Source organism: Athene noctua, chromosome 3 (genome assembly GCF_965140245.1).
Source record: "Athene noctua chromosome 3, bAthNoc1.hap1.1, whole genome shotgun sequence".
Lineage (NCBI taxonomy): Eukaryota > Metazoa > Chordata > Aves > Strigiformes > Strigidae > Athene > Athene noctua.
The window spans coordinates 86,018,972-86,041,207 of NC_134039.1; the positions used below are offsets into that span (position 1 = coordinate 86,018,972).

The 22,236-nt window shown below is 43.0% G+C and overlaps 1 protein-coding gene across 1 annotated transcript in view; it reads left to right on the forward strand.

The window, feature by feature from the left end:
* The window catches only part of EXOC4 (exocyst complex component 4), a 424,237-nt gene that overhangs the window by 52,537 nt on the left and 349,464 nt on the right, over positions 1 to 22,236 (forward strand). Inside the window, exons 6-7 of the mRNA XM_074903542.1 lie at positions 8,099 to 8,342; positions 15,833 to 16,010. Coding sequence (XP_074759643.1) covers positions 8,099 to 8,342; positions 15,833 to 16,010 — 422 coding nt within the window. The remainder of the gene's footprint in view (positions 1 to 8,098; positions 8,343 to 15,832; positions 16,011 to 22,236) is intronic.

The following is a 22,236-nucleotide window of genomic DNA, read 5'->3' on the forward strand; positions in this document are numbered from 1 at the left end:
ACATAATTTTATTTTAAAGTAGCCTTTTCCAGGACTGCGGCAGGACCAGAGAGTTTAAAACTTCTGTGTATGCATAACAAAAGCCATTTCTGCCTTTAGTCATTTAAGTTCTTTGGCTTTTTATTGATGAAACAGAGTGGCTGTGCATATTAACACATGTCATTATAAAGCACTGACTCATTCAACCCATCTCAGCAAAGATGCCAAAATTTTGAGTCCTTTCTGCATTTGCTTCCCAAAGGAGATGTTACCTTGTCCTGTAGAATCTTTATAAGGAAATTAAAGCTGTTCCTGCTGCATTTAAAAATAAACAAAACCTTCAGTAATGTTCACCTGAGGATTGTAGATAGGGCAGTTCACCAGTAGCATTTTCCCTTCATGCCAGTTCAGAGAAATAAATTCACTTTTAAATTATGTTTCTGTGCTTGAACCTTCTGTTCTCTGAAGAATATTTATGAAGGTTCCTGTGCTGCCAGGCTCTTCCTGGAACTGTAAAACCTGCTCACCCAGTGCACAGCAAACCCAAGAGCTCCCTTTCCTGACAAATTCCCAAGACTACTTTTTAGAAATCCAACAACAATGAGTGAGGTGGTGGCAATTAATGTGGTTATTGATGGCATATGTACATTTTATGCCAAACAGATAATATACTTCAGTGACACATCCTTCTCGGCTCTAAGAGAAAAATGTAGCTTCTAGTTCCAAGCAGTTTGGTGGCTTCTGAAGTCAAGTCTGCTCCTGGCTTTTTCTTCAAGAACACAAGTACTTCTGCGTAGGTGAAAACATGTGGAGACCTGTGCACTTGGCCCTGCCAAATACCTGCAGGAGCCAGAGCTTTAGGATCCAAATTTAAAGGTGGCTTTAAAAATGCCGTTGTAGCATTCTCTGTTGTCACAGTTGCTTCCACTTCAAACATGCTCAACAAATACAGCAAAGTGTTTGTGGTTTTTTTTGTATTAACTTCAATTACCAGCTGGGTGATTTTTTTTCTTTACCGTTTGTACTAAAAATTAAACGATCCCATCTCTGAACCAGGCTTTTCCCATTTTTGCTGTTTTTCATCTGCATGCATCCAACTGATGATCAGAAGGTGGTGGGAATCCAGTGGTGAGTCTGATTCTCTCCCGCTATAACTGCAGTGCTGCACAAAACCCGGAGTTTGTTCTTATCTCAGGGTAAATTTTTGCACCTAGGATGCTTCAGAGGAAGTTTAAGTTTCCCAAAGTTTAAGAAGGGTTTGCACCTACACAATAAACACGCAAACCTATGAAGTAACTTCTTGTGTGTCTGTTTTTGCAGGACCATGGTTTCTCTCACTCATCCTCACTACGATGTGTATGATCTGTGTGTGTGTTTAGGGAAGGGAAAATCAAGGAAATTTTAGATCCTTGTGATGAAGGGCAGAAGAGTAATGCTTAGTCACTCTTCTTGTATAATTTCATTAGTTGTTCTTATACGTGGTCCCAAGCTAAAATATTTGACTGCCATGCACTTGTTTTTTCATTTGGAGACTCAGTTTTCATGCTACTGTGTATTAGGAGGGTTTTGAACATGGCCTCCAGAGTTGCTTTGTACAGTTTTCTCAGAATGAAATGTTGCTACAACAGATTTGAAAGAGTGCCCATGTCAAATTAAAATGCCTCTGTTTTTGAAAGACTAACATCCTTAAAGCCGTAGATGGAACCGTGTGAACAACAGTTTTAGGAAGCGATTTGCCTTGAGGCTTTGAAGTTATTGATCTCTGAGACCCATTTTCTTCTGGGCTTGGTAGTAAGGCAGAGAAGATGATGATCAAAATTTTTAAAGGACCTATTCTGAAAGTAACTGTCCATTTGTTGCTCATTGTCTCCATGTGTGGGTCAGAACAAGGATTCAGCACCAAAAATTAGCAGGTGACGTTTCTTCAGATCTTAAATTATGCCTTTGGGACACTATGAACTTGCATTCTTTTCTCTGGAAGGATTGAAGGCAGAACGGGTATAATCAGAAAGGACATAAATCACGGAAAATAGTACATTAAATTTTACTAGTTGCCCATAAAAGCACACAGCTAATGAAATAATCTGTAATGAGTACTGGCAAATTTTGACCATTCATTGGAATGAAAAACAAGACCCAAGAGTCTTTTTTTTTTTAGCTCCTTTGCTTAAATGAGTTATCAACATTGGCTTTTCTGGGGATCAGACCAGAGCTATTAAAATGCCTCTTGCAGCAGGTTTTTTTCTTGTGAAATGGCAGAACTGTACAAATGAGGGTGTTATCAATTGGAACAGACGTTTTTATAGGGCATCGTCAAACCAGAGAGCCGTCAGGGCAGCTTCCACCTTTGTAGCTATGGAGGTGATGAATCGATGATGCACATGATTCAACTTCCTAGTGATTTAAACTGAGGGGAGATTTTTGACTACTTGAAAAAGTTGTGCATTTTCTGATGCACTGCTTCAGTGATAAAATTTTTTTGAAAATGGCTGCATATTTCGTTAGAGAATGTGGCAAAATCGTCACTCCTTTGGGTTGTTGTCTTGGGAGCCTTTTGAGAAACCATATTTAATTTTTCTGCTTCATAAGCCATTTTCAGAGATATTAGAAAAAGCAAATCATCAGGAGTAGTCAGCATGGCTTCATCTAGGGGAATTCATGCTTGGCCAACTTGATAAACTTCTGTAGTGAAATGGCTAGCCTGGTAGACAAGAGGAGAGCAATGAATATTTTCTACGTGGTCTTTAGTAAGGCTTTTGACACTGTCTTCCTTAAGATCCCAATAGAGAAACGGTTGATGTAGAGGCTAAGCAGACAGTGAGGTGGATCAAAATGTCTGCGTGCTGAGGGTGGTGGTCAGCAGCACAAGGTCTAGTTGGAGGCCCGTAACTAGCTGTGTACTCCAAGGTACAGCTGGGGGTCCTGCTGGGTTCAGTCCTGTTCAACATGTTAATTACTCATCTAGATAATGGGACAGGGTGTACCCTCAGCAAGTTTGGAGATGATACCAAACTGGCAGAAGTGGCTGACGTGCCAGAGAGTCGTGCTGCCATCCAGAGGGACCTGGATGGACTGAAGAAATGGACCGACAGGAACCTCATGGAGCTCAATCAGAGGAATTGTGAAGTCCTGCCTCTGGAGAGGAACGACCCCAGGCACCGGGACATGTTGGAGATCATGGAGCTGGAAAACAGCTTGAGAGAAAAGGATCTGGGGTCCTGGTGGACACCAAGTTGAAGATGAGCAGCCAGCACAGTGCCCTTTCTGCAAAGAAAGATGAAGGTCTCTTGGGCTGAAGGTCTCTTGGGCTGCATTAGACAAAGTATTGCCAACAGGTCGAGGGAGGTGATCCTTCCCCTCAGCACTGGTGAGGCCACACTTGGAGTGCTGGCTCCAGTGCTGGGCTCCCCAGTACAAGAGAGATATGGACATACTGGAGAGAGTCCAGCAAAGGGTCATGACGATGATTAAGGGTCTGAAGCATCTGTACTGGGAGGAAAGGCTGAGAGAACTGGAGCTACCCAGCCTGGAGAAGAGAAGGCTCAAGAGGGATCTTAACAATGTGTATAAATACCTGAAGGGGGAGTGCAAAGGGGATGGAGCCAGGCTCTGTTCAGAGGTGCCCAGTGCCAGGACCAGAGGCAATGGGCACAAATGGACACACAGGAGGTTCCCTCTGAACATCACGGAGCATTTGGGTCTTTTTTACTGTGAGGGTGAGCAAGCACTGACACAGGTTGCCCAGGGAGGTTGTGGCATCTCCATCCTTGGAGATACTCAAAAGCCATCGGGGCGTGATCACGAGCCAGTGGCTCTGCTTGGGCAGGGACGTTGGATGCATTGATCTCCAGAGCTCCCTTCCAGCTTCAACCATTTTGACTGATTCTGTGATTTGATGTCATCTTTAAATAGAATTAAACCATGAAAACCTCTTGAAATCATTAAGTGATACTAAAATTTAGGTTTCCAAAGCAGTCATTTTAGTAAAAACATTTACAAGTTATGTGTCAGTGATCTGGAGAAGCCTCGATCAGGCTTCACACAATCTGGTATTTCTAATGGTTTGCATGGTGCTATGTACAAGAGTTGATAGATGAGATGGGCCAACAAAAGAGTATGTTGAAGCTGTTGGGGAATTTTTTAGCATAAAACCGCAAATTGAAGTTTTAAGGCTTCGTTATGTCGGAGAAGGACAACTGTATTAAATTTTAAACTCTTTGCTGACATCACATTTCACTTGTTATACTCTTAGGGAGGGTGGGGAAATTTACTTCTTGGTGTTACTGAATGAGTCCTATGGAATTCCTCTTTGGTGTTTTTTACCTGTATTATTTTTAACATAGTAAAGCTGTTTTAAATTAAAATAGGACTTTCTTCCTTCTCCTGTCTTGGCTGAATCACAGAGGAGAAGAGGTTAATCACATCAAATATCAGACGCACAGTTTAGAACCATTCATAAAAATAATCATTGCAAGCTTCTATAGGATAAAATAATTTTTTATGGCTTCTCTACATAAAGTAAGTGCTTATAGTGTGAACAATGATCTTTCCACTTTAAAGGGATGTGTGTTTTACAGATGCATTTCAGGTAGAAACTGGTGAATGTAGAAAGCAAGAATAAGTTCCGACAGTCTTGTGCTTTTGTCTTGATAGAAATGAATAATGAATTTATTCATAATCTTTAAGAGTAAATACAGGCAAAGCTTTCACTTCTCAGAGCTGATCTGTAGGGATATCTTCCTTCACCTGTGGAGCTCCTCTGCCCACAGAGAATAACATGTGGGACTGCAATTTTAAAGGTGAACTTCTTCACAAATGTCTGTCTACTTCGATGCTTTTTTTTTTGAAGGGATAGGGGCTGCGAAGGGCTCATTCCTGGGCCAGAGCTTTGTGGTCAGATAACCCCTTGATGACATGAAATGGTAGAAGAGGATGTTTGAAGCAGGGGAGAAGCAGGAAAAGAAGAACATCTTCAGTTGCTTGGGTTTGGGATCTTATCAGATCTTACAGATAAATGGGCCCCCAAAACTACCCAGGATACCTGCCTAATAGGCACAGTGTGCAGGGAACACGGTCCCTACTGTTTCATCAAAAGACCAGATCTAACAAAACTTAGATACCAGTGTGTTGCTACTAGATAGCTGTTCACTTTGCTGTTGTTTGTAAAAGATGTAAATCAATGTCCTGCCTATTTGAGGGTGTTCAAAATTGGTTTGCTCTTTTGAAAATGGAAGAGCGTTCATCTTGCTGAGAACTCTGCCAGCACACTAAGATTACTGCCTTTAGTCCTCTTAAATGCTGTCTTCACATTTGGATACAGCAGTATTTCCTCCCTCTTGGGTTTTTGCTGGGTGATATTAAGAATAATTTACAGCCTGCTTACAAAGGGGCTGGAGTGTAATGACGGGGACCTGTCCTCTAAAAGGCTGCGTAGGCTGTAAAATCTTTGCATTGAACTCGGAGAAACAGGATATTTGGGCTTTTTTTAAAAACAGTCAGTTAAACCCTTTCTTCCTCTAGCATTTCCAGTGCTGTGTTTTCCACAGCTCTTGTTCCAAAGAGCTCATTTTCTGTGTTTGTGCCTGGCGTGCTGTGGGTTTTTTTGAGAATAACAAGTAACATTAGAAAAGGGGGTAGACCATGTATGCAGCACACAAAGTGCTTTGCAGCCTTGTGGTTTGACAGGCGTGTGATAGGTGAGAGCTTTGAGCAGAAATATGCACATATCCAGTTGTTGACTTCTGATTGGTACTATTGTTAATGTGTGTTGGAAGTATCTCCTATATTATCCTCACTTTTTTTTTTCCTTTTCTTTGAAATCATAGATCATCTAGGTTGGAAAATCCCTTGTAGCTCCTGCAGCCCAAGCATGACCCTCCCCCTGACCGTTCCCAACTCCCCCAGATCCCTCAGCGCTGGCTCAGCCCGACTCTTCAACCCCTCCAGGGATCCCGGGGACTCCCCCCTGCCCTGGGCAGCCCATTCCAACGCCCAACAGCCCCTTCTGCACAGAAATCCTTCCTCAGAGCCAGCCTGACCCTGCCCTGGGCAGCTTGAGGCCATTCCCTCGGGGCCTGGCGCTGGGGCCTTGGCTCCAGAGACTCATCCCCCCTCTCTGCCCCCTCCTGGCAGGGAGTTGCAGAGGGCCAGGAGGTCTCCCCTCAGCCTCCTCTTCTCCAGACTGAACCCCCCCAGTTCCCCCAGCCGCTCCCCAGCAGACCTGTGCTCCAGACCCTGCCCCAGCTCCATTGCCCTTCTCTGGCCATGCTCGAGTCATTCAATGGCCTTTTTTGGGGTGAGGGGCCCAAAACTGAACCCAGGAATCGAGGGGCGGCCTCCCCAGTGCCCAGCCCGGGCTCAGATCCCTTCCCTGTCCCTGCTGGCCACCCCAGTGCTGACACAAGCCAGGATGCCATTGCCCTCCTTGGCCCCCTGGGCAAATAATGCATTCTGGGCATTTATAGTTGCTTGCCCCATTACTTGCCCATATTTAATGGAAAAGAAGTGTGTGAGAGAGAGTAAGAAAGCCCCGTTTGATCTCCCTAATGTTTATTACCTAAAACCTGATGTCCTCCTTCACTCTGACATGTGATGACCTCACAGGATCCATTCTCCCCTCACTCTTACCTCGCAGTGTTGCTCTAGGTTGAAATTCAAGAGCGTGTGAACGGTGAGTCTGGTTTGAGCTAGAAGTGCCGTGTCTGGGATTACATTGACGGAAAGAAACTATCTCTGCTGTGGAGGGTGGTGTAAGCTGACACTGAAATAAATGTTATCTGTTTATTGTGGTGCTATTTATAAAGAGGCACCATACGGGCTCTTTGGGACATTGTTTTCTTGATCTTGTGCTAAGCTACACGATGCTGCTGCTCTTCTCTTCAGACTGTCAGAGCTTTAAGCAGCTACAGGGCTGCATGCTGCTTGTGACATGCCATTTTTCATTTCTGCCATGTCATTTAAATCCTTCTGGTGGATCTTTTGACATTTATTCAGGTGCTTGGATAAGTTTTGATTTAAGTAAAAAAAAAAAATAAAAAAAAAAAAAATCTGTTGAGCAGTTGAAACCACGGGAGTCATCTGTCATTCAACAGCCCTTATCAGAGTTCAGCACCAGTAAGATGAAACAGCCGTTAGGTTTTAATTTCTGTGCGAGGATATGGTATGGTGGATGGCAGAGCTTCAGCATATACTTCAGTGCTGTTTGTCTCTGTACTGCTGCTCCGGCTGGTAACGAGCCTTGTGACTGTAGATCTTCCAAGATGCTTTAGTTGAGTTTGCCTTGAAGATACTTACTTCACATAAGTGTTTGAATATATTTATTAAACGTTTCACCCAGTCTTTAACAGAGACAGGCTTTTCTTGTTGCTGGGTGTTATCTGTAAATTAAGAAATGTTGCTTAATGAACATAGTTAAAACAAGCATCGTACCTCTTGCTTTTCTCTTCCTTGTCGCTTAGCAACAGAATTTCTCCCTGTGCAATCCCTGTATCTTCAGGAGGACTGTATCCATAATATCCTCTCTAATCCTTCTCGCTTTTTCTTTTTAGAAGCCTTGCTAAAAGATTTGAGTAACTTCATCAACCCCTTGACAGTCATAATAAAGCAGAATAGGATAGCATCAAACAATCATTCACTTTGGCAGCGTAAACTTTGCCGAATTCATCAGAAGTCTGTTAAGCTTGATGCTGTTTATAATCAAAATGCCTCTCTTGTGAAGAAAAACAGCTGGGTTAGAAATGTAGGGCTTTTAGCTCCTTGAAACACATTCAAGGGATTTGTGGTGATATAATACCTTCTCATTTATGAATACCTTAATTGCATCAGATTTCCTCTGTTTCCCAGCTAATATGTAATTTACACCATGACCTCTGTTTCTAAATCAGTCAAATGTGTAGGCTGTTATATTTATATGTAGGGAAGCCCCCAAGCAAACAGAAATATCCACTGCCTCCCCTCCCCCAGAATCTGAGTGTAGCTGATTTCCTTGTTTATTCCTTGGTTGCTCAAAGTGGTGGGAGTTCTGTGAAGGCAAAGGAGTTTATATGCTGCTTCTGCATGGTGCTAAGTGTTGGTTTTCATCGTTTAAATCTTGAATTATGCCTCTTAAAATCTATTGCAGTGCGAGAAACAAGCCTTCTGGAAATTAAAGAGGATACAGAACTGGATCCAGAGGAGAACAGCACTGTCTTCATGGGCATACTCATCAAAGGGCTGGCCAAGCTGAAAAAAATCCCCGAAACCGTGAAAGCCATCCAGGATCGCTTAGAACAAGAACTCAAGCAGATTGTTAAGAGGTCCACAACCCAGGTGGCAGACAATGGTTACCAGAGAGGGGAGAATCTTTCCCAAGAAAATCAGCCTAGGTAAGGATATTTCCACCACTGAACCTTGACGGCTGCAAAAAGAAGTCTGGAGAAGGGTATTGTACCTGTTAATCGCCATTTGAAGGAATGTCAGTGATGTTTTTGCAGTAGCAGAGGTCTGAAATTGTAAAGTTTTCAGAAATCTCCGGGTCTCCCTGAAAGGCTGATTTCCATGAACACCTGAAAGGCTCAGAAATTTAAGAAAGGTGAGGTGTTACTGCTCCTCAGCTAAGGATGTGGGAAAGGGGAGACTCTTCCTTCTGTGCTTGGCCCTTAAAGAGAATAATTTGGCTAAACAGACATTTGAAATGCAGAGTTGAAGGTGGAAGCACCATAGAAGCCAGCATTATTTAACCAGAAAGAGGTGCATTATGTTAAGTACTTGATTTTTTTTTTTTTTTTTTTAACCTAACCTTTCGTTTTAAGCGACTTTACAACAGATTGAATTGTAGTGCTCTTTCAGATTGCTGGTACGTATGGTGTAAAGAACACTCAGTGCCAAAACAAATACTATCTTCTTGTGTTACACTGAATCATGGCTATACGCAGGTCCTGATGCCAAAGAAATTTTTTTAAGTTCCTACGTAATATGACTTGTAAAGAGAAGATTCAGCTCAGTTATTTATTTCAAGTGTAGCAGTCTAATTAAGCTGATGCAGGTGCAAAGCTTTGAAATCATGTATGGGGCTAATTACATCAGTAAATATATGGCCAAGTTTCTAATTGGTTTGCAGCCCCATTTACATTAATAGCAAGGTGTGGAAGTCAGTCTATGTTTCTGCCATTCTACAGGAGTTGCTAGAACTCTTGTTTGGAAAATAGGACTCCATAAGGGGGCTACCCATCACTTCTAGCTGAAATATTAATTTATGATACTGCACATTGTAATGACCACTGTCCAAATGGAAGGAATGGTGGAAAAGAAAAATGAAAACAAATATATTTCTTCATTATATGTAATATTTGTAGTGGAAAATCACTCCCAAGGATAAGTTTAGCCTAATAAAGACTTCTTTTTTTAATTCCTATCATTATAATTGCTATGGAAACAATTATGTTTTAAAGAATTCATAGAGTCATGGTGCTGATAACTCAGTGAAATTACAAGCTTATTGGGTGGGTCAGAAGGCAGAATTTTAGTTAGTGATGCCAAAAGGGAGTATAGCATATGCTTGATACTTGTTTGATGAATTAGTCTTGAGAGGTTGTATGGGTACTGGTTGTCCATCGATATTGATAAATTGGATCGGATTGTATTTTAATGACGTTAACCTGTCCAGAGGGTTGAGTAAGGTACAAAAGAGTTTAATGGGCTTTGGCCCATGTTTAATAGGAGTTTGTGAGCCTTTGTATTCTAGAGCTATGGAAAGTGTCTTGAATTCTTGTGGAATAAAGAGATAATTAGAACTGATTCTAAACCTAAATTGTATGTGAAGTTTACAGCAAGCAGGTGAATTCATTTATATTGAAAAGAATAAATTATAATATGGAAAGGTATACCGCCCCTTAAATTAGCTACAGTTTTAAATCAAAACTAAGCGACTTTCCTGCTGTCAAGGAAAAAAAATAAATTGGAACAACAAGGTCCTACTATTTCAAGAGAGCTCTGCAAGACCCCAGATTTGAGCATGATGCAGTGCCCGAAACTGCTTAACTATTTATTAGGCTGTGAGCCACAATGCTTACCCGACCTCAGGGTTCAGGGAGTAAAATGTTTTTCAGTTCACCTTAAAAGCAGTCACCCTTGGATCCCTCTTTGTCACAGAGCTCATTGCTGGTGTTCAGCTATTTTAAACAGTAAAAATTCTTACTTCTGGCAAATAAAATGACTAATAAGATGGCAGAGAAGCCTGCAGGGTCCGAGGCCATAGACTGAGCCTTCTGCTGAACAAGTTCCCTGCGCCTTATTCACTGTGCACAGAACAAGTTACATGCATTTCTTCATCGCTCTGTGGTGCCTCTCAAAGCCTGGCTCTTATTTTTTTCCATATGGAAAGGGTGGTGTTTGCCTCCATTGGAGGATGAGGCTGATCATCTGCTTGTGTAAGTCCTGGTGGAACTTACACCAGAACTTCCACAGTGATGTAATTCCTTTTGAGACCCCGTGTAAGAGTTTTGTAGAGCCCTCTCATTGTACAAGAGAGAAATAATTTCTAGAACCTGGCCAGAGAAGTTGCAGATCTGATAACGGCTGCTAAGACTGGAGAGATGCTGATCTCATTATTATTTTTTAAATTTGACTGTTTTTTGCTTCCTTACCTAGTAAGCTTTTCCATATCGATTTGTGCAGCTGCCTTTTACATTTGTGTATAAAAACATGAACTGCTCTCAAATTTTTAAGATCAAGAATGTTATTTTTTATTGTTACGATGCTAAAGCAACTACCTCCCAGTGAGTAACGATGTCTTTCCTGCACCCCTTGGTGCTCTCTTCATAGAGCCAACAGGGCTCCTCAGAGCCTTGTCAAGTCTTGTAGCCCCATAAGCCTGCCAGGAGCAAGTCTTGTCCACGCCGCAGTAGATGTCGTGTGCCAGGGTTGTCAGTAAGCATGTGCACAGGAGTGAGCAGTGACTGTGCTGTCAATAATGCATGGCCTGGTCTGTTGTGGGTGCACTGTCCTTGTCTTTGGTTTGAGCCCTCAGCAGTGTAGCTCAACAGAGTTGGTGTGAAACTGGAAAGGCTCATTCACTGAAGATGACACTAGCCCTGCTAAGGACTTCTGTATAATGGCAGAAGTGTATTTTTCACCAGTGAGGTCACAAAATAAAGTCTTCCATGGCTTTGTGATACAGCTGATTCTTAAGTTTCCTGAAACATGCAACGTGGATGCAGTCGTGTGGGCTAACAGACTTAAGATAGGCCTAACTGGAGAGAATGTTTTTGGCTGTAAGATACTTTGCTGTGAATATAAACCCTCGTTACTAATGTGCACTTATTACCGCAAAGTATGAATGATAAGAAAACCTGAAGAAGGGCAGTGGTAGGTTCCTAGTAGTTCCTTGTCACTGGTAGGAGGTAATTTTGAAAACTATGCTTGAATCTCATCTAGTTGCAGCTGACCTCACCTTGAACTGGACTTCTCTAAAGTCAAAATTCTCTAAAGTTTTTAGATATCCGTTCTTGGAACAAGTTTATGAAAAAGCGCTTAAATATAGAAATTGTCATTGCCTTATCCTTAATTAGTGGCTCATTAGAGCATGTTTCATACCTTTGTGTTCAGTAATATGTATGATTGCGGAGGACAAAGCATCATAGAAGAGGCTGTATTGTGTTAGCTTGGGGTTCTGCTACATGTACCTGTGAGTCTTTTCTGCATTATGGAAGATTGATGACTTCAGAATAATAATAACTGGACACATGCCTACTTAAGGACCAGATTTATGGGACGAGATTTTGGTAGGGATACACTGAAAATCCAGGAGGAGATGGTGTGTTGACAATTTTGCTGCTAAATCCTATCGATTGGATTCAGTGCACTTTTCCCTACATGTTCATAATACACTTCTGGCTTTTTACCTCATCTTGAGGCTTTAAAATAAATACAGAAATTATATACACACCAACACTCTGACTAGGCAAAGGACGTTATTGCTGCTAAAATGCATGAATTGTCATTAGCGACCTCATTCAGGTGTCAGCAGTCACTCTGCATCAATTCATTCTCCCTTATTGCCCAGACAACAGGAGTTGCTTCTGGGTGTGTGTCACTGTCTCTCAACATACTTACCATATTTCTCGGTGAAGAGGTTATGAGATTGCTTTGACAAATTGCCTAAGCCAGTCTCCTGTCATTCTCTGTATGTGTTCTGCTTAGGTCACTCAGTGCTGCAACCCCATGTGCATAAAATCTAGGCCGTATTATTTTATGCTGTTTTGTCTTGTTGGCTGTCTGACACGGACTGTTCGTGTCTCTCTTGGGTCACCTTGTTTCCAAAATGACCTGACAGATTTCGAAGACTTTTAGAGAGAAGAAAATTAAGATAAGAGGTGCTGGGTAATTTGAAAACAGGGCCATGTGGACATACGATGTTAGTTGAGAATGGAAAATGTAATGGAGTAGCAGTTAGCACCACCAAAGAATGTGGATTGGGGAGACTTCCTGTCTATCAGTCTGTAACTTGAGAATAGAAAGACAGTGGAACATAAAACCAAATAATTCTGTTCAGTATAATATTATTTTAGTAATGGCTCCATAAACAAATTGATAATGTGATGTCAGGCTCACCTAGGGACAAGAAAAATGAAGTTATCAAACTATCCAGCTAGTTCAGTTCTACAAAATTGTACTTTACTGGGACAACAAGGAGGTATATAGATAACTAAGTTGTCATTTCTGATGGGATGTTAGTAGAAGTTGGGCTTGCACTGATATATTTTCTTCACGGTACATAATTAATTTCCTCCTATCATGTTATCTTTTTTGGCTTTTCAACTAAGACTGTGTGTGAGTTCCTCCAACACGAGCTTCCTCATCTGTCCAAATTCTTCTACATCTGGTTTTCATTCTATTTTTTTCTGGCTTCTAGCTGAGCAGCCAGTTTCCCCCAGCTGCCCCTCTCTCACTTGCTGGGAGAAGTTTTGCACATCTCTTAGGGGCTGTTGAAGCACTAGTTGACTCTCCTGTGTCTTATAGCGGGTTGGAGAAGATACTTAGTTAACAGCAGTGTTTTTCAGGCAGCCTTGTCTGCATATTGTCCTGTCTCCTTCACTGGTAACACTGGTGATGGGCTAACAGTAGTTAGGGAAGGGGAAAGATGTATTGGTTTTTCCACAGTAGCACCTTCTCAGTTTCACTTGGATGGGATATTTATTAAGCTTTATACAAAGCCTAAATGGAGGACAATGGCTTTTCTTCCACACTGGGCTTTCCCATATTAAAATGTAATAATGTTAATGATAGTAATAGCTGTCTTTTCTGATGCTGTCTTTACCCTCATGTCCCGTATGCTTCTGTTTATCCCCTGCCAGCATCTTACTTAAAATTTGTAAAGACCTGTAAAAAAGCGGCGTTTCCTCTCTTAGCACCAACACTTTTCTTTAGGCATTTGTTGCTATTCTTAAATACGAAGAAAATTGATACGCACACCAGTTGCTTTTGTTTTGCTGAAATACGTGTCTTGGTTTTACAGTCCCTTGAGGTATGGCAGTAATAATGTCCCCATGTTTCTTATGAGTACCATGATTCCTAATCTTTATTTTAATTTTTAATCTGACATACATCTGGCCACTTGACCTGTTCTGCTGTGCCTCACTGTACCCTCCCTGACTCATCCAGTGGCTCTTTCTATTCAGTCAAGGTGCTTTTCTCCTTAACCATTTGAGCTGTGTAGTTCACACCATTGGCAGGTGAATGGCCCATGTGAGATCCCCGAAAGACTACTGCATAATGCTGTGCATATATATCTATATATGTAAAATTGTAGTATATGAATGAGACACAGTAAGCTGATAGTATTTTTATTTATTTTTTTCTTTTAAACAAGAGCTAGCTGCTGTCCTTTACAGACTAGAAGTTCAGCCTAGGATTGCTGTAGGCTAAGGTTTTAGTCACAGCATCATGCTAGGCCACTTCTACTGTCCAGTGGTAACAGCAGCAAACGTGCAACAGCTTCTTAATTACTGCACTTAACTCTCCAGCTGCTGGCTTAAACAGCTGATGGAAGTGGATGCATGCAGATACTGAGCATTCTGAAACCAAGTGGCTGAGGCATGAGCACACACGTTAACTAACCCACAAGACTGAAGCGTGGTGGTTAAGGAGTGGGTGCAACTCCAATTCTGCCACAGATCTTCTGTCCTGCTCTGGGGATAGCAACTTCTGATGGGAAGGCACAGAAAGCATGTGCTAATTCCTAAGCTCCTGCACTTAAATGTGATGGAGCCTGTCTGTCAGAGCTAGAAGTGCCTAACATATGGATTTGGGAAGTGTTATCTTCACATTTTGTTGGGGTTACATGTGTACTTGAATTGCTCATTAAACGGCAGTGAACTTGATTGGAATTTTTCTTTTCTCAAATAATAAAAGAAGTGATGAGTCATTGCCTTATCACAAAATATTTAGGACTTTGCAAAGGTACGTTAAGAAAAAAATCAGGCAGTAAGGAAGCTGTAGGAGCAGGCAGTATAGTACATTTAGATGAGGTGGTAGCTGTAGCACCTTCCATATAGTAGTAAAATCTTGATAACTGACACAGTTGATGAGGCTTGATGTTTCAGGTTTCTAATAATTCATGTTTTTTAAAACCTGCCATACTACAAAATTTGAATTACAAAATGAGTATCTTGTGTTCTGTTTGTATGGGTAAGTCAATTTTTATTGACTTGAGAATCTTGCCTCCTTCTGGGGGAAAAGCAGGTAGTCCCCCTCCTTGTCTGCTGGCAACTTAAAATGGTCTTGAATATTATGGTACTGATGTGTAGTTACTAACGCATTTGTCTGTCTTATACCCCTGAGTAGACCACATTAAAAGTGAGCAACTCTCATTTAGAGGAGGGAGTGACGAGAAAGATCCTCAGAAGTATTGAGGTCAAGGTCCTGCACTTGGGCCACAACAACCCTGTGCATGGCTGCAGGCTTGGGGAGGTGTGCCTGGAGCTGTCTGGAAGAAAAGGATCTGGGTGTCCTAATTGACAAACAGCTGAACAGGAGCCAGCAGTGTGCTCAGGTGGCCAAGAAAGCCAACAGCATCTTGGCTTGTATGAGAAATAGTGTGGCCAGCAGGAGCAGGGAGGTGACAGTCCCCCTGTGCTCGGCACTGGTGAGGCCACACCTGGAGGGTTGTGTCCAGGTTTGGGCACCTCAATCCCAGAGAGATCTGGAGGGGCTGGAGCGAGGGCAGAGGAGGGCAACGAGGCTGGGGAAGGGCTGGAGAATCAATCCTGTGAGGAGGCAGGGCAGGAGCTGGGAGTGTTGAGTGTGAGGAGGAGGAGGCTGAGGGGAGCCCTCATCCCTCTCTGCAGCTCCTGACAGGACATTGCAGAGAGGCTGGGGCTGGGCTCTGCTCCCAGGGGATCAGGGACAGGACAAGAGGGAACGGCTGGAAACTGCCCCAGGGGAGGCTCAGGCTGGGCAGGAGGAGAAAATGTTTCCCAGCAAGAGTGGTCCGAGAGTGGAACAGGCTGCCCAGGGAGGGGGGAGTCCCCATCCCTGGGGGGGTTTCAGGGCCGTTGGGATGAGCTGTGGGGGATGTGGGGTAGGGGAGAACTTTGTAGAGTCGGGCTGATGGTCTTTTCCAACCTGAATGATTCTGGGATTCTGATTCTGTGAGGTACCAAACCTGAGCTGCTGACAGCTGCAGCTGATCACCTGAACCCCACATAGAGGGTTTGCAGCTCGGTGACTCTCCAGCTTGCACATAGTATTTGTCACAAAACAGGGTATATCAAGTCCCAGTCTTCTGCCTCCTGGCATGTTGCTCTGATGTGCTGCATGACTGTGTGCCTGTGGTGTCTTCTAGAAACTGAGCAGAGGTTGTCTTGATGCTTTACAGGTTATTGCTGGAACTGCTGGAGCTTCTCTTTGACAAGTTCAATGCTGTGGCTGCTGCACACTCTGTTGTCCTGGGACACCTTCAGCAAACGGTGGCCTCTCCCTGCAGCCAGTATGATGGTGATATCAAGCTCTATGACATGGTTGATGTCTGGGTGAAGATCCAAGATGTCTTGCAGGTAAGAATCCTTCTGGTGGGCACATTTTCAGCTTGAAACAGCTTTTATAACCAGAATAGCATAGGATAGTTGTCACACTCAAGAGACAGCTGTGCTGGGATTCATCTTGGATTTTGGTAAGTGGTCACATGTATAAGAGACTGTTAAACTCCAGAGAGCTTAAATATTGGCAAAAAAAATATCCTGTGGATTCATCCTTGTGGTGTATGGAAAGGTTGATTCCTTTTGCCTACCAAGTGATTTATCAGAAGCTTTCAAACAGTGACATTTTTGTTCTGTGTTACCGTGTCATGCCTGTCTTATAAAGTGTCATAGCTCTAATCGCCTGTCTTCTCTTGTCATTATGGCTTGGTTATAGTCAGCTGAGACACTTACTGCCAGCATGTTTTCAGGGAATTCTTATTTGATTCTTATTTTTAACTGTGTGTACTAAAGCTGTACCTTGCTTAGGCTTTATTCTGGTACCATGCCTATCACCTCAGTATCTGAGACTCTCACAAGTAGCAGAGTTATCATCTGTCACATGTCTGTTCTCTCATTCTTGCTGTGAGGCTAACACATGCACATGAGAGTTATTTATTTATTTCTTTATTTTGGAATTGCCTTTATATACAGTACACAGATGTACAACTCACCAGTATTTGATCGAGGAGGTCAAAGAAATGAGCCTGGCATTATTTACAAGAGATGGCAAGATTTATGATGGTCATTCCACCTCTGGCCTGTTCATGAAAAATGCTGCTTCCTACTCTAACAGAGTTTTTCACTGTAGGGCATGTCCTGATCCAGTGTTGGGGGAGGTTTCAATATGATCCCAAGAGCGGGATTAAGGCACAAACAAGGTCAAAAGCCATACACCCAAACGAGTTCTTATTATTAAAAGTGGAGAGGGGCAACGATAGGACAGAATGGAAGGAAAAGGCAGAAATCAAGCCAGCATCTGGAATAGAGTCACAAGAATAGTCACCACCATGAATCCAGCAACATCCCGTTGGTCCTCAGTCTTCAGTTCTTTGGTAGTGGGTGCCCACAGAGCAAAGTTCTCTGTCGTCTTTTAAATTCATCTTCTCAGCTGATGAGCATATCTGCCCACCTTTACTTTTTCCTCTGTTCCCACAGAGCAATCAATTCTTGAGCAATCATCAGGCTTCTGGGGCAGAAACGCTCGCCTCAGAGGCACGGAGTCATCAGTAATGCGCTCAGGGTGTCTGGTGTGTGCGAGAGAGCCACAAAATAATCGGGTTTATACAACGGCCGGTGATCAGTGGTCCTTGTGCTTGATGAGAAACACCTTGTTTCACTCTGTCCACCTCTTCGAGGCTTATCTAAGGAGTTTGTCAATTCAGCTGCAAGGGAGCGGGAACGGTTCATCCTTCCATACACTCCTGCTTCCTTGGGTGAATTCCTTCCTAATTACAAAGGCCACAGCTGGTACTTGATGAATGGTTGAAGTGTTACTGACATCACCCCATGACTCAAAGCACACAGACTAGCAAGCTTTGAGAAAATCATTTGATATTTCAGTCTCTCACAGGGAACAGGTCTATTTAGCTGTTACTGTAAAGGCTTCTTTGACTGGGCAGAGATACACAAGAGTTCTTTTGCTTACACAAATATGGCCAACTGTGTCCGTGCTGGGAATTTAGATACTTCTTGGATATGGTAAATGCAAGGTATGGGCCTTTGATCGCGTCCACTGTCTCCTTGCCTACTTATTTGTCTTTCTAGAGGAGTTAGTGGTTTTATTAAAGAAATATTTATCAGATTTCTCCATGATACAGATTGTCACCTTCATTCAATATTATTTTTGCAAAAATTTCACAAAATCACAGAATCATCTCAGTTGGAAAAGCCCTTGAAGCTCCTGCAGCCCAACCATGACCCTCCCCCTGACCGTTCCCAACTCCCCCAGATCCCTCAGCGCTGGCTCAGCCCGACTCTTCAACCCCTCCAGGGATCCCGGGGACTCCCCCCTGCCCTGGGCAGCCCATTCCAAGGCCCAACAGCCCCTTCTGCACAGAAATCCTTCCTCAGAGCCAGCCTGACCCTGCCCTGGGCAGCTTGAGGCCATTCCCTCGGGGCCTGGCGCTGGGGCCTTGGCTCCAGAGACTCATCCCCCCTCTCTGCCCCCTCCTGGCAGGGAGTTGCAGAGGGCCAGGAGGTCTCCCCTCAGCCTCCTCTTCTCCAGACTGAACCCCCCCAGTTCCCCCAGCCGCTCCCAGCAGACCTGTGCTCCAGACCCTGCCCCAGCTCCGTTGCCCTTCTCTGGCCACGCTCGAGTCATTCAATGGCCTTTTTGGGGTGAGGGGCCCAAAACTGAACCCAGGAATCGAGGGGCGGCCTCCCCAGTGCCCAGCCCGGGTTCAGATCCCTTCCCTGTCCCTGCTGGATGTCCAGCCAGAGGTTAATGGTGGGTTTTCTAAACAAAAGAGTGTCCCAGAACAAAAGCTGTTAAAGGGAGAAATTAAACTTAAGGACATGAGCAAAGTGTTTGGCATGGGATGTCTCCAGCTGTTTTACTTTAATCCATGAGGTCTAGAAAAACTTTGAGCTTTGCATTTTGCAGACTTTGCTCCAGGAGGACAAAGCCTTGGGAGTAAGAATCCTCCAAGATTTTATCTTCAGTGAAGCAGAATGACAAGGCTGGTACTTTGCGCTTAGCAGTGAGAGTTTGTGGTGGTTTCATTCCTTGAGCGTGGAGGAATTGGGAGTGAGTTATAATGTCTATTCCGAAACAACACCGATAAACCTTCTGTACAGACCCATGCGCAGTTGTGCACGTACAGAGAATGAATGTGTTTTCCGTGTTGGGGAGAAAATATTTGACCAAGCTTTCCGTAAAATTCATGCCAAGAAAAATAAAACAAACTGCTTGTAAAGGTTTTGTTGATACTGGCCTGCAAGCACAGGTGTCGGAGGGAGTCAGAAAAGCTTCCAAAAGAGCTTTTACAATGCATAAAACCAGCACTTTAAAATCCATAATCTCTTGCTGGTTTAGGGTAGGAGATGAGCATTGACTGACATGGAAAGGAGAAAATCTTCCATTTTCTTTGTTCAAAATCTTGTGGGGTTTTTGTACGTTAGTTTTGTTGGAGCAGATTAAGTTTTCCTTACAGTGTAAGAAAACCTTTGATCCCAAGACTAAATTATTCCTATCCTTTTTTTTTTTTTTTTTTTTTCCTGGATAAGGATACTTTTTTGAGAGGAGATCTTACATTTGTGGCAGAGGGAGCACAAAACTCAGTTTTAAAAGTGTTAGTTCAAATGTGCCTGCTGTTGGGGGAGGATGAAAATTTGGAGGAAGTAGGTTCATGGTGGGGTGCATCAGGGAAACGATGCAATTCCTGCAGATCATAATGAATGAAGCTTATCCATCATGCTAGAACAGTATCACATGACTCTGCAATTCCCATGGATAATCTTTTGCACATGTACATTGTGGATCTCTGCATGTGAAATACATTTACAGCGAGGTTATCTCTTTATAGTTCCAGACAAAAAGTAATAACGCGTGCACGTGGTGGGCTGGAAATTGTCCTTTGTGGGAAATGTGAGTGTTGTTTTCAGCAGCATGTTTTCGTAGCTGGATTTCTGAATGCTTCCTAATAACTGCACCAAGCACAGTGGTGTAGTACTAGTTAGGTGGCACAGTGTTGTGCAATGTTTAGATACTGAGCATGCAGATAGGATATATTTTTGACCTTCTCTGAGAATGGAAGAGGAGTACTGAACTCGTCAGGAGGAAGACAGAGTGACCTTTTAGAGTTGGGTACTAGAGTGCTAGAAAACAACCAAGCAAAAAGTCAGTTTGTCAAAATATTAGAGCAGCCTCCTTCAGGAAAACACAGTTTGAAGTTATTTACTTGTAGCAGAGCCAGCTTAGCCTGTGGTCTTATTGCTGTACCAACAGGACAGATTCGAAACTTGTTTAAATTTTAACTTGGCATTCTGTGCATGGAACTAATTTAGCTCTTCAGTGTAGGAGTGGGTGGAATATCCTTCTGAAAAGTGTAATTACTGTAGGACCAAGTAGTGGGTTGGAGAGAACTGTGAGCTGTGTTACAACGGCAGTCAGTGATGGGCAACATGGGTAGTTGCTTCAGGACAACGTGGTGGAAGAATTCTGGTCTTTTTTCTGGGCATAATCCAATATATATGCTGCAACATCCCATCCAAAATGATGAAGGCTATGCGGAGTGAAAGGCACAGCAGTGAATGTGCTTGGGAAGGAGGCAGAAGGTTTTGGGTGCAGGATAGTCTCATGTGTTGTTTTAGTTTTTTAGTCTAAGCCAAATCTCCTTAGTCCAGCTAAGGGCTTTTCTGTCCTGTTGTGTTAGTGTCAGGGGACAGACAGCTGGTGGATGTGCTGTAGCAGTCACTCTGCTTGGTGTGATGGTTCTTCTTTGCTGTTATCTCTAGCACAGAACTGTTAACAGTTCATTGACCTTTTTTTAGCACTGTCTTTTGATACCATGATGAGGGAGAGGCATCTGTCCCTGCAGAATACTGCCAGTGTTCATTCAGCTTCTTCAGAAATGTCACCTTTCCAATGATAAGGTGGTCACTCCGTACCCTGCTGCTGAAGAAGACACCAAAGAAATCTCCATGTGTGCTCAGTACCCTGTTATCACCTTAGACTGGTGCTATTTGCCTCCAAGGCAGAGATCTTCTCTCTTTTTCTAGTGGTAGTATTTGTAGTTGGATCTAATTTTTTTTCAGAGTGGTCTATATCTATTTCTTGCCTCTGCAGAAGAGAGGGAAAATTACATATATTCTTAGGGACATATATCTTTAGCAAGCTGTCTGGTGGTCCATCTACTAAGAAGACACTGACAATTATTACTTTCCTTTTTTTGGGTCTTCTGTTTAATGCTTTCGGGTGTTTTCCAAAAATGATGTGAATTAGCAGGCTAAACACTGCTGAAATACCATAAGAAAACTGGAGCAAGAGAAATTGAAGCCTGCTGTCTGCCCACACACTACTGTTCTGGAACTGCAGAGCTGGAGGTATCCAGAACTGTTGATTGAGAAAGCCTCTCTCTTTGCATGTGATGCTCCTCCGTCCAGAGGCTGTGTGACAGAAGAGGAATGACACTCGAGAGCAGGATTTGAGCAGGGAGATGGAGTGGTTCTGCAGTACACAGCTTGGTCTGGTGGCCAGCAGTGGGAGGGATCTCTCAGAAAAGCTCCACTTAAGCTGTATTTGCTATGTCATACTTCTCCAGGAGTACTGCTAGAGCACTTTGACATATATTTCACAGTTCTGGTGCTCTAACTGAACGACTATGTGATTTTTTTTTTTTTTTTTTTTTTTTTTAAAGTGTATTAATGGCACAAATTATCTGCCCTCTTAGGCCCACAAATGAGCGGGGAAAAGACTGGGGTTTAGCAGTCTTAGTGCTCAATTTACCCCACTGCATCCTCATGGAAAAGGTGTAGAGGTTTCAACTCCATGCCAGTCTATGCAGATCTAAGCCAGCTGTGCTGGGATTCCATTTCTTCCTTTCCTACAGCCCAGGATTCTTTCCTTGCTCTGGCAGCGTTGCTCATTTTCCTGACAGTGATCTAATTTAATGGAGTTGATTTGGCCAAATATTTTCTGTTGGCTGCGTTTTCTGCTTGCTCAGGTCCTCGAACTGTGTCAGTGTTGGCACAGGAGTGAGCGATGAGGGAATGCACCACGAAGAAAGAAAGCAAAGGGTTTATCCTGGCAACTGCAGCTTTCATCAGCTTAAGCTGCTCTGTGGAACGGCACCTCAAGATACCTGCTCATGCAAAAACAAAGTGGTTTTTTGCCCTTGCCCTGGGTGGCTCAGCACAGGTCTGACAGCTGTGCAAAACACTTACTAAAATGGCTTGTGATGGAGCTTAGGAATAATGTCCAGTCATGAGCTCCAAACCTCTCTGCAGTTGTGCTGCTGTCTGACTTTTCACTTAAATAAACGTATGTCCTCTAATAGGTGACCAAATCTGGTTTTGCTGAACCTTTTCATTTAAAGGACGATTGAACTATTTGTGATACAGTTAATACTTGTAAAGTAAAATAAGATTCTTGCGTGAGAGGTGTTAGTGTTAATATGCCATGAATACTGGTTGAAATGTCAGAGCAGTAGATGAAATTGCTGTTGCGTTTGGAAAGTTCACCAGGTAATATTTTGAACCTAAAGTAGCATTATTTTTCAGAAAGTCTCTTTACAGAAATTTAATGGGTTTGGGGCTGTCCTCA